We start from the raw sequence: 15656 nt of genomic DNA on the forward strand, positions 1-15656 counted from the left end.
TTAGAAAAAATTACAGCGAAAAGTGAAAACTTTATCTGTTCCGATTATTTAGTCTTTTTCCAGTACATCAGATTCGAAACAATTGATTGACAAAGGCTGGTGAGAAGTTTTCTCGGGCACGATATTTTCTTTTCGTTAACATGTTGAGGCTTTCGCACGGATGACGATGTTGACCAATATTAATTTCAAGACCAATAATTGTATTTTAGCATACTTGTGGGTCTCCAGTTAGCCTGGTGGTTAAGGCTATGGTTCGTCAATCCGGAGACGGCGGGTTCGATTCGCGTTCCGGTCGGGAAAATTTTCTCGACTCCCTGAGCATAGTGTGTACAATGAAACCTCACAATGATGCCTCACAACATACAATTTCATGCAATGACAGGCAAAGAAAGCCCTTTAATTAATAACTGTGGAAGTGCTCTAAGAACACTAAGTTGAAGCGAGGCAGGCCAAATCCCAGTTGGGACGTAGAGCCATGAAGAAGAAGAAGCAAATTTTTTGCTTCCATATACTGCCGTGAATCGCATATCAGTCCCATGTTTGCTTGATTTCCCATTCAAATGGATTCAAATGGCACAAATATGCCATGTACGGCATTATAGAGCAATCTAATCTCGTGAATGGTTCCAGAAATTTTTGTAATATCTTAAGTAATTCTGGGAAAATCTTGATAACAAAACCCTAGAAGTCCACTCCCAATATTCTCTGAGAGTGCCTTCGAACAACTACAAGAGCATGGAAATTTTCACCAGTTTCAATTCAGGTTAGCTATCAAACTGTCATTCACGGACATGAAAATTGTTTTGTTTATTTGACTATCAAAACAAACAATACTATAAAATTTCAATTCACTCAAAGAATGTGCTCACCTGGTTTAGCTATAGAAAATAGCAATACATAAATCACTCAACAATCCAATTATTGCAGAAGAGAGACACAAAACAAACGACAAAGAATGCGTGGTTGCAATCCTACATGATGCAACACTCCGAAAATCGCAATGCAATGCAATACGATTCCGGGTCATTTGGCCGAATAATAAACAATGTACTTAACTCATCATTCCACTGCGATGTTCTCTGCATCAGTATAACTCGAAAGAATAGCCTATGATTCAAAGAAGGAAAAAAAATCTTTCCCAAGCAGCACTGCAACATCATCCAAAATGTGACTTTCTATGCTTTGATCTAAATAAGTTGCACTAAAAGCACACGAAACTTCCATCTTGTAAGTTGAGCTGCATTTAAACTCCGTTTTGGCTTTGTTTCATAGAAATCACAATAAATCAGAGAAAATTTGGCTGATTTTCAAGCTCCATACATTTTGTATGGGATGAAAAATTTGTCAAAAACATTAAACCTCATTTACTCGAAAGTGGATTTTTGTCACTTACACCCCTGTGCTTCTAACCCCCTCAAATGTGCTATGTAACATGCATGAAATATCTAACTTTGATTTGTTTGTTCAGATTAGGTTCCAATTGTGTTGCGAAAAACTTGCGCATCTTTTCATTTTGACAGTCCTCTAATTTGTGGCAAAGAAGGTAAAATAAAGTAACTTCAGTAGCTCTTGGTGTAGTATGTAAGGTGAGTAGATAATACTCCTGATATCATCGAATCATGATTTGAGTTTGGAAAAAATCTTTGTAATTTTTTTATCATCCCCCCGTCATTCCCCGTTTATGTTGCATAACAATAGGACAGATCGGTGAAGTACTAGATTTGTAGTAATGAGCTGAATTTTAGTATGGTGAGAAGGTCAATTCTCCGTTTCTGCAATGAAATGGTGGAAAAAGCGTGGGTATTATGATTCCTTGCCTATATATTATAATTTGATGATGTTTGAGTAAAACTTTGGGCAACAGTGTTGTTGTTTTCTCCATTTCTGGCAACATAAACAACATAGTTATCCAAAGTTTTGCTCTTTCCACCATTTCATTGCAGAAACGGAGAATTGACCTTCTCACCATACTAAAATTCAGCTCATTACTACAAATCTAGTACTACACCGAACGTGCCCCATTCAGATTCTGCGCTTTTTGGGTTTCAAAGAATTGTGTTATGTTTTCCGTAATACCAAACCTCTTTTGACTTCTTTCGATCATAATAGGACGTAATCAGTGAAGTACTAGATTGAAAGTAGTGAACTGGATTTTGGTATGGTGACATGATCAGATCTCCATTTCTGCTATGAAATGATGCAATCAGCGAGGGTATTATGATTTCTTGCTAAATTTGATGCTGTTTGAGCAAAAGTTTGGGTTACCGCACGGCATAAATATCACAAGGCTGGCTAGTAACCTATGTAAACATCTATTTTGGATGTAAACATGTGACATCTTTCTTATCGTTTTTCACATTGATCAAATTGGTGTGGAGTACCCCGAGCAAAGTACAATAACTAGCCTTCGCTCCAGAACAAATTTTACAATTTTGTGTTATCAACATGAACTGCCAATGTTACTATTACCTGTCAAACTGGGGGCATCATCGTCGACAACAACAACGTAAGTTAATTATCAATGACCGTTGCAAATATCTTTCTGATAACAACATAAGTTTTCAATTGGATAAAATTGATAGATTTACAGAAGTTGTTATCAGGGTGCCTTTGATGATAACATAATGAGATATTTTATTGGTATCACGGGTATACTTGGTTGTTATCATGTTTGTTATGTTGCCTGCTTATTCGGCCACAATGAGTACAAATTTAGTTAATTTTTTTTGATATCAGATAACAGAGTATATTATCCGGTTGTTATGAAACTTTGCTCGGGGTACTTGATCACATCCCAAGTAACAATTTCAATTCCTTTTAGATTTGATTATTTTTATGGGAGCTTTATCACAGCATGACCAATTCATGGAACATTTATAGTTGTTTTTATCAAGAGAAAACAATCTTCGTTCGTTTGCGGTTTTTAAGTTGTCTTCAAGTTAATTTTGAAATTCGCGCATAAAGCAACTGAATTTACAAGAGCTTTAAATCTTATAATAAGTTTTAAGGCGTATTTGAAGTTATTTTCAGCACATAACATCAACATATTTTATTAAAAGTTTATGCTTCGTTTATTCAAGTGCATTTCATCTGGCTAATCCTCCTTTAAAAACTTCTTGAAGCCTTCTATTCTTGAGCTAGAGCCATTACTCTGGAACAAGAACTATGCGAAATAATGATAAGACAACAAACTATTTTTCAATCCAAATAATGAATGTAACAAATTGGTTGAAAAACCGCGTTCTTATGCAAATATAAACACATAAAAATGTTTGCTCACTGATAATTTAGCCATTCTTGTGCTAAAAAGTAATCATGTCAACGAAATAATGATTTTACGGCCAATCAAAAATGCGAGTAGCTGGCTGCTGTCGTCCTGCCTTCAACCAGTTTCTCACACAGGCCATAGCTATGCGAATCGAAAATGAAATGGGTACTTACTGTGACTCTGCTCAAGCTCATGCCAAATAGTGTAAATGTAGTGAGTTGCACTTCATTATTTAGCAAAAAAACAGGGAAACAAAATAGAATTGGCACATCTTGACGCAAAACACCGCGAAATGCACAGAGACAATTTTCTAGCATCGAAAACGTAAACAAACAATTGTCAAAGACTGTTACTCTTGTATAAAACGAATAAGTTTCATTTAAGACGAACAAATCTGCCTTAAGATCATAACTAGTAAAAACAATCTTCAATAAAGGCTGTAGCGTTCATGCAAGGTGACTTGGTTCCATTATTGTTTTAAGGGGGTTTGGATTAAAGGTAATAACAATTGATGGCGGCTGCATGAGTTTTGTTCGCTTGGAACGGCAGCCATGCTTAGAAAGAATTGAAAAAGTGGCGTAGCCTTTTGTTTTTAGAGGAAATTTATGTGTTCGTATATTAATGATTGATATTATTTTTGAGGCGCTTTGTAATTTTCGTATGTTTTGGGTGGCATATCAACGAAAAAGTGGGTATGGCACGGAAAATTTCGATTCCCTGTCATCAATGATCTGTCTGGCAATTTAAATGTTTTAGCCATTTCAATTTGATGAAAATTAATTCGCAGTTCAATTAATATTTTATCCATGAAACAAAACTTGTTTGCATCTGCATAATGCTTAGGTAAAAGATTTCATTTATTATGCACTGTTGACACTTTTGAGAAAGACAGCTAAAAGATCAACATGCCTCAAGATATTCTTGCTAAAGTTTCATGAAGTTCTTATAATCAATCATCAGCGCATGTACATAAATACAACTAGTTTCAAAGCAGTCTTCAAAAGCAGCTTTGAAGATCTCCTGTAGAGTGGGCCAGATTAGTCTTATGAATGTTTTATACCTATTTTATCTCAGATTTGCAGAACAAAGAGCTTTATTGCTAAGTTTTATGATTCTATCTTAGAAATTACTTCAGGATTGCCACAAAAGTATAATTGTTACTTGGGATATGAACGATTTGAATTACGTCATCAAAAAGCTGACAGATTTCAGGAATATATCACCTTCTGTGCACCGTGGGTTACCGTGTTGTATTATTTATTTCTTGCAACAACAGAGTTACCCAAACTTTTGCTAAATACAGCATCAAATTAGGCAAGAAATCATAATACCCACGCCAATCTAGTACTTCATTGATCACGCCGTATTCGGCCAAACGACCCATCCGACCACCATGCAAAACACAGTCCATGATCTTTGTCATATTTTGTTCAAGTTGGGAAAAACCTATGCAACAGTGTTCTATTTTCACTGTAAATGCGAATTGTGACATTGTGTTTATTACTGCGCTATGGCACACTGTGGTACATTATTGATCAGACAAACGCCGATTTTCATATGAAATATTCAAGTTTGAGATGCTGCAACTTTTGGCCATTTTGTATGAAAACCGGCGTTTGTCCGATCAATCATGAACCACAGTGTAGGTACTTCTTCTTTTTCCTTTATGCATCGATCAATATTATTGATCCCTAGGTTATCCTAGACATCACGGTATCTATGCAACGCATCACTAGATGGTCCACTGTAATTTCTCACTCAACTAGCCAGCGCAGCGCGCGATGAGTCGGACGATGAGGTTCGTCACTTATTGAGCGTTTAACAAGATTTTAGAAGAAGCATCTCGTGGGTCTTGGGTTTGGGTGTGCTGACGCCGCGCCGATGGAAGGCGGCTCTTGGTAGCTAATGATGGGGCAAATCCGCGTACGCGCGTCGTCGTCGTCGCCGCTTCTCACCGTCGCGTCGTTGAGATGCGCTTGTTTTCTCCCGCGGCGGCGGCGTGAAGGAGAAGCAACCAACAACAGAAAAAAAAGGTGGCAGAAGTTTCGGTTTCGGTATTCTTTCGGCTCTTCTCAGGCGGTTTGTTTATTGTTTGCGGCATGGTGCGCTTGATGGCGGTATATAAACGTTTTTCCGACTCCGGTGGGACATCATTCGAATAGTAGGACTCGTCCTTAACGGTGTCGAAAAGTTTTGCCATAGGGACTCGCTGGAATTTTTGTTACGGGGAAGAACGTTAAGAACGTGAGGATGAACAAATTTGTGATCTTTGCTAGCGTGTTTGGAGTGCTGGTGGCAGCTAGCGCGGTGCTCGGAGCACCGGCTCCCCAGGTTGATGCGGGTCCAAGATCTTCCGCTCAGGATGTGCAAACCGTGCGATACTATAGTGAAAACAATGGACTCGATGGTTACAAGTTCACGTAAGTGATCATGCTGGGGTGTGGATAAAATCGGGACGCAGTGAATAAAAGACATTAAACCGTGTGTGGATGTAATGTTTTGGAGCCAGAACTGTTGAAGTGAATTTCGAATTAGTGATAAGGATACTGGGCTTCTTAAAAACAAGTGACCCAAAAAGTTGGTTGGTTGGAGATTCTATTATTTATCACCTGTGCTGTTACTTGCAGTATTAATCGTAGTCACATCGCACCAATTAATGACTGTGATAGTAATGCGATCCTGCTTGTGGTGCTAGCTGTATGTTGGATGTTAATATTGAGATATAATTTGTATAGGTTTTTTCCTTATTTTTTAGTAATTGATTTTTTTATTCAATAACGAAGCAATATTTCACAAAATGTTTTTCATACGCATGTAGAGGAAGGGTCAGAATATCTCCTGATTTGTTTTCCTAGTGGAAAATGTTTTTCGTTTAAAAAAAATATATATGTATTTAAACAAAATTTAAAAAAAATCCACTAGGAAAAAAAGTCAGGAGATACCCTGATCCTTCCACCCAAACGTGTATGAAAATCGATTTCGAAAATATTGCTTCAATATTTAATAAAAAAGTCAAAACCAAAAAATGAGGAAACGCATCCAGTTTTGCCTTAAGTATAGATTCTTGATTATCGTGCTAGTAAAAGCATACATAAGATATCAATGTGGAGTGGACCAGGTGTGATGGTTAGAACACATGACTATCACGCCGAGGACCTGGGATCGAATCCCACTCCCGACAAACTCACAAAATGTAAGTTCTTCCTTCGGAAGGGAAGTAAAGCGTTGGTCCCGAGATGTACTAGCCTAGGGCTAAAAATCTCGGTAATACAAATAAGAAAAAAATAAATTTAAAGCAACATTCTAAAACCAATGACACTCGGAATTGGCTCTAAAACTTTTCCACCAAACCGAATTACACGGTCAATTTTGGCCGACAAAAACCTCTTATGACGAAGAAAACAAAGCTGCCGAGAATACTCAAAATCACCCTATATATTTTCAAAGTTGTTTTAATTTTTTGATATATTTATAAAAAAATATTTCTTGAGACAGTTTATCGATAACCCACTGGTATGGTATCGATGGTATCGGTATCGATCTGGTATCGATAACCACACACAATTTATGGTTTCAGCTCTCGATAATTTAGAGTTTAATTTAAAAATTTCCGCTCCATATGGTGTACCTTTAGACAATTTCAAGACCAATCGCGAGAGAAATATCACTCATGGAACAAGTTGCAAGATGATGTTTTTTCCAGCACGTATCGTACGTGCTATCAAATACTATTTTGAGAGTGTAAAATTATAGTTCTTAACCAATTTTTTCATGTTATTTTAATTTGTGAGGGGGGATGGCATGGAATAAGTTTCATATTCGCATCGATCTGTCTTAGGTAAGGTTGAAAATAGTATTTAAATACTAGGGATGTTTCAAACAATTGACTGGATAAATTTGAAGGTTGTCAAAAGTTGTTTTAAAGTTGTTGGAAACGCAAAAACTTCATATTCACAAATTTGAAAACCCCTTCAGCGTGAAAATAAAGTGGATGAAATGTTTTTTTTTTTTAGAATTTCAGAATAAACTGAAGAGTGATGACAAGCAGAGTGGACACCTGATAATAATTTCTACGAAAAAATACGTTGCTGACTTCGGTGTAAATGAGCCTTCTTCAGTTCTGAGAGAATTTTCGATTTTTCTTAAAATTTTAAAAGCGTTTTCAGTTGTTAGTTAGTTTACAGAAGTACAGAGTATCTCTCAAGATTCCTAAGTTTTTTTAAGGGGTAGCTTTATGTTGACTGAGTTTCGTTCCAGAATCAGCTTTTTATGTCATCTGCCATTCTTAATCGACTCAGCAAGTATTTTTTTCACGACTTCGGCTTGAAATCTCTTCCAAGTCCATAAGTATACTCTTTCTTCAAGAATTTCTTCCTCAGAAATTTCAGAAACATGGATCAGTTAAGATTCGAATTCATGTCCGAAGAGAAAACCAATGAAGAGTGATCGATGATTATACAGTGCGAGAAATAAGTATAAAGACAGAGACGATTTCCATACAAAATAATCATTCTTGAGGATCAAAATCTCTGTTTCTAGCGATTTAATTGTGATGGTGTTTTGGCTGTAATCTTAGAATAACTAAAATTTTACCTAGAATTATAAATCACACAGCGCAACTGAGTATCTCTTTCTTCAAGGATTTCTTCCTCAGATATTTAAGAAATATGAACAAGTTAAGATTCGAATTGATGTCTCATCACAAGAGATCATCCAAATATTAATTGTATTTTCCGGAATTATCCGAAGAGAAAACCAATGAAGAGTGATCGATCATTATACAGTGCGAGAAATAAGTATAAAGACAGAGCCGATTCCCATACAAAATAATCATTTTTGAGGATCAAAATCTCTGTTTCTAGCGATTCGATTGTGATGGCATTTTGGCTGCAACCTTAAAATAACTAAAATTTTACCTAGAATTATAAATCATCATCCATGCAAATGTTTACATTAACTTTTCAGATTCAAATAAGTATAAAGACAATATTTGTATAGAAATAGTGTCTTTATATTTATTTGAATCTGAAAAGTCAATGTAAACGTTTGCATGGATGATGATTTCGAATCGCTAGAAGCAGAAATTTTGATCCTCAAACATAATTATTTTGTATGGAAATCAGCTCTGTCTTTATACATATTTCTCGCACTGTAGTTACGCTTTAAACTAAATGCGAGAACTACAGAGCTAGAAATTTATCCATTTCTTTCAGTAAATGCTTCAATCAATACTTTACCCACCAGCAAATTACATTCTATAACACTAGCTTACCATATTTTTGAATTCAGTAAACTAATGATGATTATCAGCATAGAACCACGCCCTGAGTTCGAAAATGTGAAAGAAAAAAAAAAACATATAAGATTGGATTATTTTTTTGACTTTCCATACAAGGCTGGTGATTTGAAATCGATTTTTATACTATTTTTAAGCAAAGTTGCACCTTTCATACATCTCATTATTCATTACCAGGGCTCGATTGAAATGAAATTATTATGGTAACTCCACAGTAAACCACAGATTGTAATGATGATATGTACATGGCCTCCACTTTGGTACGTATATAGCAGTTTTGTGCAGTTTATACGATTAAAGAGGTTCTTATATAGTAGTGTATTACACAAATTATACAGACAAAAATGTTTACTGGGTCGTTTATATCTTATACTTTAAATGCACGTTGTGAAATAATTTTTATGTGGTTTTGTTTTCTTAGTGAAAAAACAAACAAATTTTAACAAATCATTTTTTTAAGTTTTTCTCTATTTTTTAAAAGATTTTTCCATATACTCATCAAAATCTCGACCTCCATCGATCTGACACAAACATTGTTTTCAGATGATCAAAACATGTTATATTCAGCTTTCTATTTATACAAAAAATTGCATGAAAGTTGCTTTGATTGGTGATTGAGTTTAGGCAAATTCCATTTTTTAAGCTGTAGAGCTCAATTTTCAGTAAAAAAACTCAAAAACTGTTCTACTTAAAACTTTTTGAAGTACGATCTCGAAACCAACACGTGATTCGGCCACAAACATTATGGTTGTCGATAGTTGTTCACGATTTTCGTTCTATTTAGTAAATTTGCGTTGTGTTTACCTGAATTGTACTAGAAGCTTTAACAAAAAAAAAAAAAACTTTTCCAAAGCAGGAAAAAATCTGCTTCCCTGCTTTTCCACTTGGATTTTTTTTGCTAAAATTTTCCTCCTGCAGCATTACCTTAAATTTCATCTTTACGGATATGCATTTCTTTATGATTCTGCTCGTAATACGTTCTTCAGGAATTTTGAGTTTCACAAGGAATGTCTTCACTTTTAAATTAAGAACTTCCTTCTTCCTTTTTTTGAAATTTATCCTGGAATTTTACTGTTATTTTTCTAAAACTGTCTTATCCATGAGATTATATCAAGCACATCTGTCCAAAGTTGATTCCAATGCAAGAAGTATAATTTCTCAGTCATGGAACCAACCTTTCAATCGCTCTGCATACGATGAGCAAGTTTTTTTTGGAAGTGTTGTACTTTTCAAAACGGCGCGCGTCCAGTAGGATTAATTAGATCATTTGTCACGATAAGATTGAACATACCAGGTAACAATTTGATGTTGTACAAACGTTTCTCCAACTATTTTAAATCAGCCTTCATTTGAACAAAAGCTGAGCTCAAGAGGTACAATCCTTTATTCAGCTACTAAGCATCTAATTTTTGTGATTTTATTCAACCTTTAGCTGATTTGAGGTTCATTGGAAGGCTAATTTAAGGCTTAATATGCGCTCATTCAGTAATTAATTAAATTTATTAATTGTGTAAAAATAAAATTAAAACACTTTTGTGAGCCTATTTTAACCATTATCTGCGTCTATTTCCAGAAGAGATGTTTAGGAATGTACAAATTAATCTGTGGGAAAACTGCGAATTGAACTCGGACCTCCTGATTTTAGTCACTCACCTTAGCACCTACACCACACACAATCGTATACATAACCTCGAAAATAAGAGCATTACTTGCTGTGTCTGAATAGTCAAGAACATAAATTGAACTAAGTGTGTATTGAGGCTGAAGAAGCGATGAAGACTTCACGAAAACATGCTTGGATCAGCGGTCAAAAAATATTTGAATAAAGGTTGAACAACAGATGATTAATTCTGCATGCTGGTGTATGTTTTAAAGCTGGTTACCCAGATGAATAATATTCTATTCAACTTGATATTCATCCATCTATGTATGGCTGATTAAAGAGGATAAATAAGCCATACTTCAGACCAATATTCAGCTGTCATTGTGTTCAGCCATTGACACCATTAACCAACTATTGTTCAGCATTCATTGTTACTTAGGAAGTGTGGTCTGTGGGAAAAGATAATCAGAAACCTCAGAGCTAAGCTTGAATTGAAGAGTTCTGTTGGGGAGGATATTGATTTTCGGCACGACAAACCAACTATCGAGAGCAGCCTCCGTGGTTGCAGCTTCAATGCTGAAATTGATTTTTATTAAATCAATTAAATACATTTGTGCTAACATCTAATGTTACTATACATACAATTTGGTATCTCTTCGTGCAATATGCACTGTTTAATTCCTCAACCAACAATACCCAGCTAACACGAAGTCGTATATGATGTAGAATAGGATGCTAAAGTGGAGGCCATATGCGTACATTCTCCCATTTAATCGTGTGTAAAGTGTACGCATATCGCCTCCACTATAGCATCCTATACAACATCATATGCGATCGTGTGTTGGCTGGGTAAACTAATCACTACAGTTTCGATGGTCTTGCTCAGTAGTAGATGCACCAGTAGTGGTGCCAGTTTTACATACATGCTATATCATCACAACAGGTTCTGTAAAGTGTAACGTATGTCGTTATAAAGTTGTAAAAAGTAACGTATATGTCGTGATTTGTTCGATAATTTCGAAACAAAGCAAAAATTCAGAGATTTATGTACCAGATTACTGTAAGAGTTCACACAGTAATTCTCGAATGAATTATCAAAATATCCTGCTTCTATTGGGCGGTTACCTGGTATCGTGTTATAACCCGCTTCAAGAACTATTGATCAAACATTTTAAAGGATTGATCTCTCTTTTTTTTTTTTAAAGAAATTCGAACTGTGTAGGCAACGATGGTTCAAAAATTTGTTCAAGTTTTAGGGAATGGTTTGAAACTCTGTATTATTTCACTCGTTCGATTTATTTGAAAGCTTCTGCTGAAGTCCGCAATAAGGACGTTCATATAATTAGGAATATTCTACGGGTTTGTATAGATTTTTTAAAAAGACGCGGACACCGTCTTCAGCCAGAGGCTGTACAGACTGAATTAAACTTTACACTAGACAAAGGACGGAAACGGCTATTCTCGTCATTTTTCACAAATTATAAGCCAGTTTGTTGAGAAAATTCAAGAATTTACATTCGTTGAACAGGTAGATTTGAGGTTAGGGAATCGTCACTGACTAAATGTCTTATTTTGCTATCATAACAAATTTTGCAATTGATGAGATATTGTTGTCCTCTTAGGAGTTTGATGAACTATCGCAGTTTGGCACTTATAAACAACATAATGACAAAATTTGAATTTTGGTTATTCTAATGGTAACTTTTGATATTTGTTTGCGATTACTTTCCACTCAGAAAACTTATAAACAACTTAATATACCCTTCTTTTGATTGGCAAGCGAATAACTAATTTTGATATTGTTCTGTTTTCAATAACTTAATAATGGTATATTTTGCAATTCTCATCCTTTTTTTGTTCTTGGTTTGCCATTGTAATATCAAGAATTGACATTCTTTAGTTATTTTATCGAATAACTTTAGTTATTATTTTTGCCCTTTTGTCACTCTTTTCAAACAAACCAATGGCATATTTTACCATTCAGTAATTCTTTTTGAATGGTAAAACTTGCAATTGTTTTGTAATTCTTTTCTGCCCGGGTAACCGCACGGCTACGAGGCTCCACTTTGGTTTATTTTCAACACACCTTTAATAGCAGAATCACTTCTGCGAAGTTTTGATGAGATATGGACCGTTGAGTAGGCAGCTGGTAATTCAGTAAAATTGTCTCATTGGTACCCCAAAAATCTCACCAGAAACTACTTTAAAAATATAGCACTTAATTCTTCATTACACCAACGGACCTAACGTCTAACTGACAATTCTTTGGCCATTTTGACAGATGTAACATGAGCATGAAAAGGACGGCAACAAGATCGATAAAGTAGAATATATGATCCATCTTTTTTATACATGTGTGTGGTCTGTCAAAATGACCTCAGAAGTGTCAAATATTTTCATGACTAGCTTCACTGGCGTAGCCACGGGGGGGTGGGGGGGGGGGGGGGTTTAGGGGGTTTTTAATTATTTCTCAGCCGAGAATATCTATCGAAGCGCATTTGTCACTAATTGATTCTGTTATGATGTTTTACAGCATGTACATATTATTTATGGTTTTAACGGTAATCAATTGAAATCCGACTTCCTCTTTTTCAGATATGAACTCAGTGACGGTCAAATCCGCTCCGAAGTAGGCACCTACAAGGACTCGAAGGACGCCGACGGTAACGACGTCAAGGTGCTGTTCGTCCAGGGCTCGTACTCGTTCGTGGGTCCCGATGGTCAGACCTACTGGGTGAACTACACCGCCGACGAGAACGGTTACCACCCGAAGGTGGGAACCGGACCAACCGGAGGAATCCAAGCGGGACAAGATGCGCCCATCAACAGTGCGTAAGTCGACCCCACCCCGCGCGCCGGTCGATGCCACAGTCTAGCCTTAGTTGATTCTAAGTCAATGCCTACATACTCCGCTGAGCCACAAATAAATGAGATATAGAATGCGAGATTTTCCTAGTGGGATAGATTAGCATTTGATACGGTAGGATTTAGTGTAAATATAATATGTTCTAATGTATACGTGAAACGAGTGCGTGTCTTCTCGTAGCAATACATAAAGTGATGATCGATAAAGATGGAGATTAAAGTCGAGTTGACCGTGTAAAATCATTTTCGAAGAAAGAACAATCCTCTTCCTCCTGAAGAACTCATTTCTCAAGTCAAAAGTTCGTTGACGCATAGATGCTGATTTGCATATGGTCGGCGTTAAGTCAGAGTGGACTGCGCGATTTTTTGAACAGGTAAAGATAAGCGAAGGAATTCGATAATTCTGAAATTTTCGACGTTTCTTTGATGCAGATGGGTCATTACATAAAAGAACTACAGGTTTTCAGAAAATAATGCGCCGATTTGATATCCCAAGTGCTTGTAGGACATTTCCTCTTAATCATTTAAAAACAGATGGTCCGGTTTGACTTAACGCCGAACAACATTCGAATATGCCCCCTTTTCTCAACGTACAGATTCGGTCTTTTATTATACAGCTTCCACCGACTAATTCAATAGTATTTGCTTCCTGATTACTACAAAGCCAGGTCCTCGTTCTGCCAACGCTCGGAATTCACGTTCTCTATTTCAAACTAAAGTTTCTCCAGTTTAACTGTCACATTCATGCTTACACAGTCTATGGTTCTATGTCTGGACTGTTGCCATTGAGCAAAGCAAAGCAAAGCAAAGCAAAGCAAAGCAAAGCAAAGCAAAGCAAAGCAAAGCAAAGCAAAGCAAAGCAAAGCAAAGCAAAGCAAAGCAAAGCAAAGCAAAGCAAAGCAAAGCAAAGCAAAGCAAAGCAAAGCAAAGCAAAGCAAAGCAAAGCAAAGCAAAGCAAAGCAAAGCAAAGCAAAGCAAAGCAAAGCAAAGCAAAGCAAAGCAAAGCAAAGCAAAGCAAAGCAAAGCAAAGCAAAGCAAAGCAAAGCAAAGCAAAGCAAAGCAAAGCAAAGCAAAGCAAAGCAAAGCAAAGCAAAGCAAAGCAAAGCAAAGCAAAGCAAAGCAAAGCAAAGCAGCCACGCCTCTTTTCTGATATCATATAATAAATGATAAAGTGGAGTACTTTAACAGCCCTAAGGAGCAGTGGCTTAATTTCCCCAACAGGGGAGGAAAAAAAAGGAAGAGTCGACTGGAGAAGCTGAAAACAACGTTGAATTTTCTATTTTTGAAATAATCAAATCCTTTTGAGGCACAATATGACAAACCCCATCTGCCCCAGAAGATTTGAAAGGGGTAAAGCTATTTAGTGCCCTTTTCATGGATTCTATAGTAACAATACTCCGGACCGAAGACAGAGAATCATAACCACTAGAAAAGACATCAGGTTTATCCGAAGATGTAATATCCACACATCCGGGAAAGTGTGTGCTGAATAATCATTCCAGAACTTCCTCATCAGAGGGAGTGAAATCGTCACACGGCAAATTGGCAAACGGAGTTCATTCAAATCCTTAGATTTTACAAGGATATTGTTTACCAGACTGACTTCACTCAAACTGGAAATATTTGTACAAAACTTAGCTGTATTTCCTGGTTTCCAACGGGCACATAAATTGTGACTACACAAATCTCTGGTGATTAGTTCTGAGATGAGTGTAGCAATAATTGCGTTGTTGACAAACACACATGCTCGAGGCATGACACGCGAGTTTGTCTTTTCATTTTTACTAAAAGTAGTAAACACCGGGTTCATAAGGTTACGTTAAGAAGAAGAGAAGGAGGAAGAAGAAGAAGTAGAAGAAGGAGAAGAAGAAAAAGAAGAAGGGGAAGAAGAAGAAGAAGATGACGAAGTCATAACAACTATACGTACATTATACAATTATAACGTTGCATAATTAGCTATGCTTATTAAACCTACTTTTAAACTAATGAATCTTAAACTTTTGGGTCATCCAGGGTTGTCCTGGAGCTCAGTCTTCAAAAACTACAGCTCTCCCAGTATGTAGTTTTTTTTGACTATAAACTGTAGCTACTGCATATCCAACTACGATCTTTGACCCCCTTGAACTCGTATGAACTATTCCAAATTTCTTTTGGGATGGTCAACATCAACCAAATTATTCCGAAGAGCAGATCTAAGATCTGACTTGTGACAGCGTACCAACCATCTTTTTGAAGAACAGGCGTTGTTATATATATTTGGGATATTCTGTGTAATCGAAACTGTTTTGGAGCCTCTTTTTATAATCTGCAGCCATAATATTAGTTGTTCTCACTATGAATTCTTTTGTACAAACTTCTGTAAATCTCAAGTGCGATTCCACGATTCATTTAGTTTAACACAAATCATCGGTGTAGAACTTCATATCTACACCTGCAACAGCAAACCCTTTGCACTGAATAATGCATGATCATGTTAACTATATTTCTGGCAAGTTTCCGAATTGTCCAAACTGTTCTAGAACTCATTTCGTGAAATGTACAACCACGGGAAATGTCCAAAAAGTTATCATATATATTTATTGGGTTTTATTAAATGCATACATTATTTATTAGTTCACTTCAAA

The 15656-nt window shown here is 36.3% G+C and overlaps 1 protein-coding gene across 1 annotated transcript; it reads left to right on the plus strand.

Annotated features, from left to right (window-relative positions):
* Positions 1-5406: 5406 nt before the first annotated feature.
* LOC109406699 (endocuticle structural glycoprotein SgAbd-5) lies at positions 5407-13257 on the plus strand. Its single transcript, XM_019679750.4, has 2 exons — positions 5407-5688; positions 12763-13257. Exons 1-2 carry the CDS (start codon positions 5519-5521, stop codon positions 13001-13003), a joined length of 411 nt encoding a protein of 136 aa, XP_019535295.1. The 5' UTR covers positions 5407-5518; the 3' UTR covers positions 13004-13257.
* Positions 13258-15656: the final 2399 nt, after the last annotated feature.

The sequence above is a fragment of the Aedes albopictus genome, chromosome 3 (genome assembly GCF_035046485.1).
Source record: "Aedes albopictus strain Foshan chromosome 3, AalbF5, whole genome shotgun sequence".
In the NCBI taxonomy this organism is placed as follows: domain Eukaryota; kingdom Metazoa; phylum Arthropoda; class Insecta; order Diptera; family Culicidae; genus Aedes; species Aedes albopictus.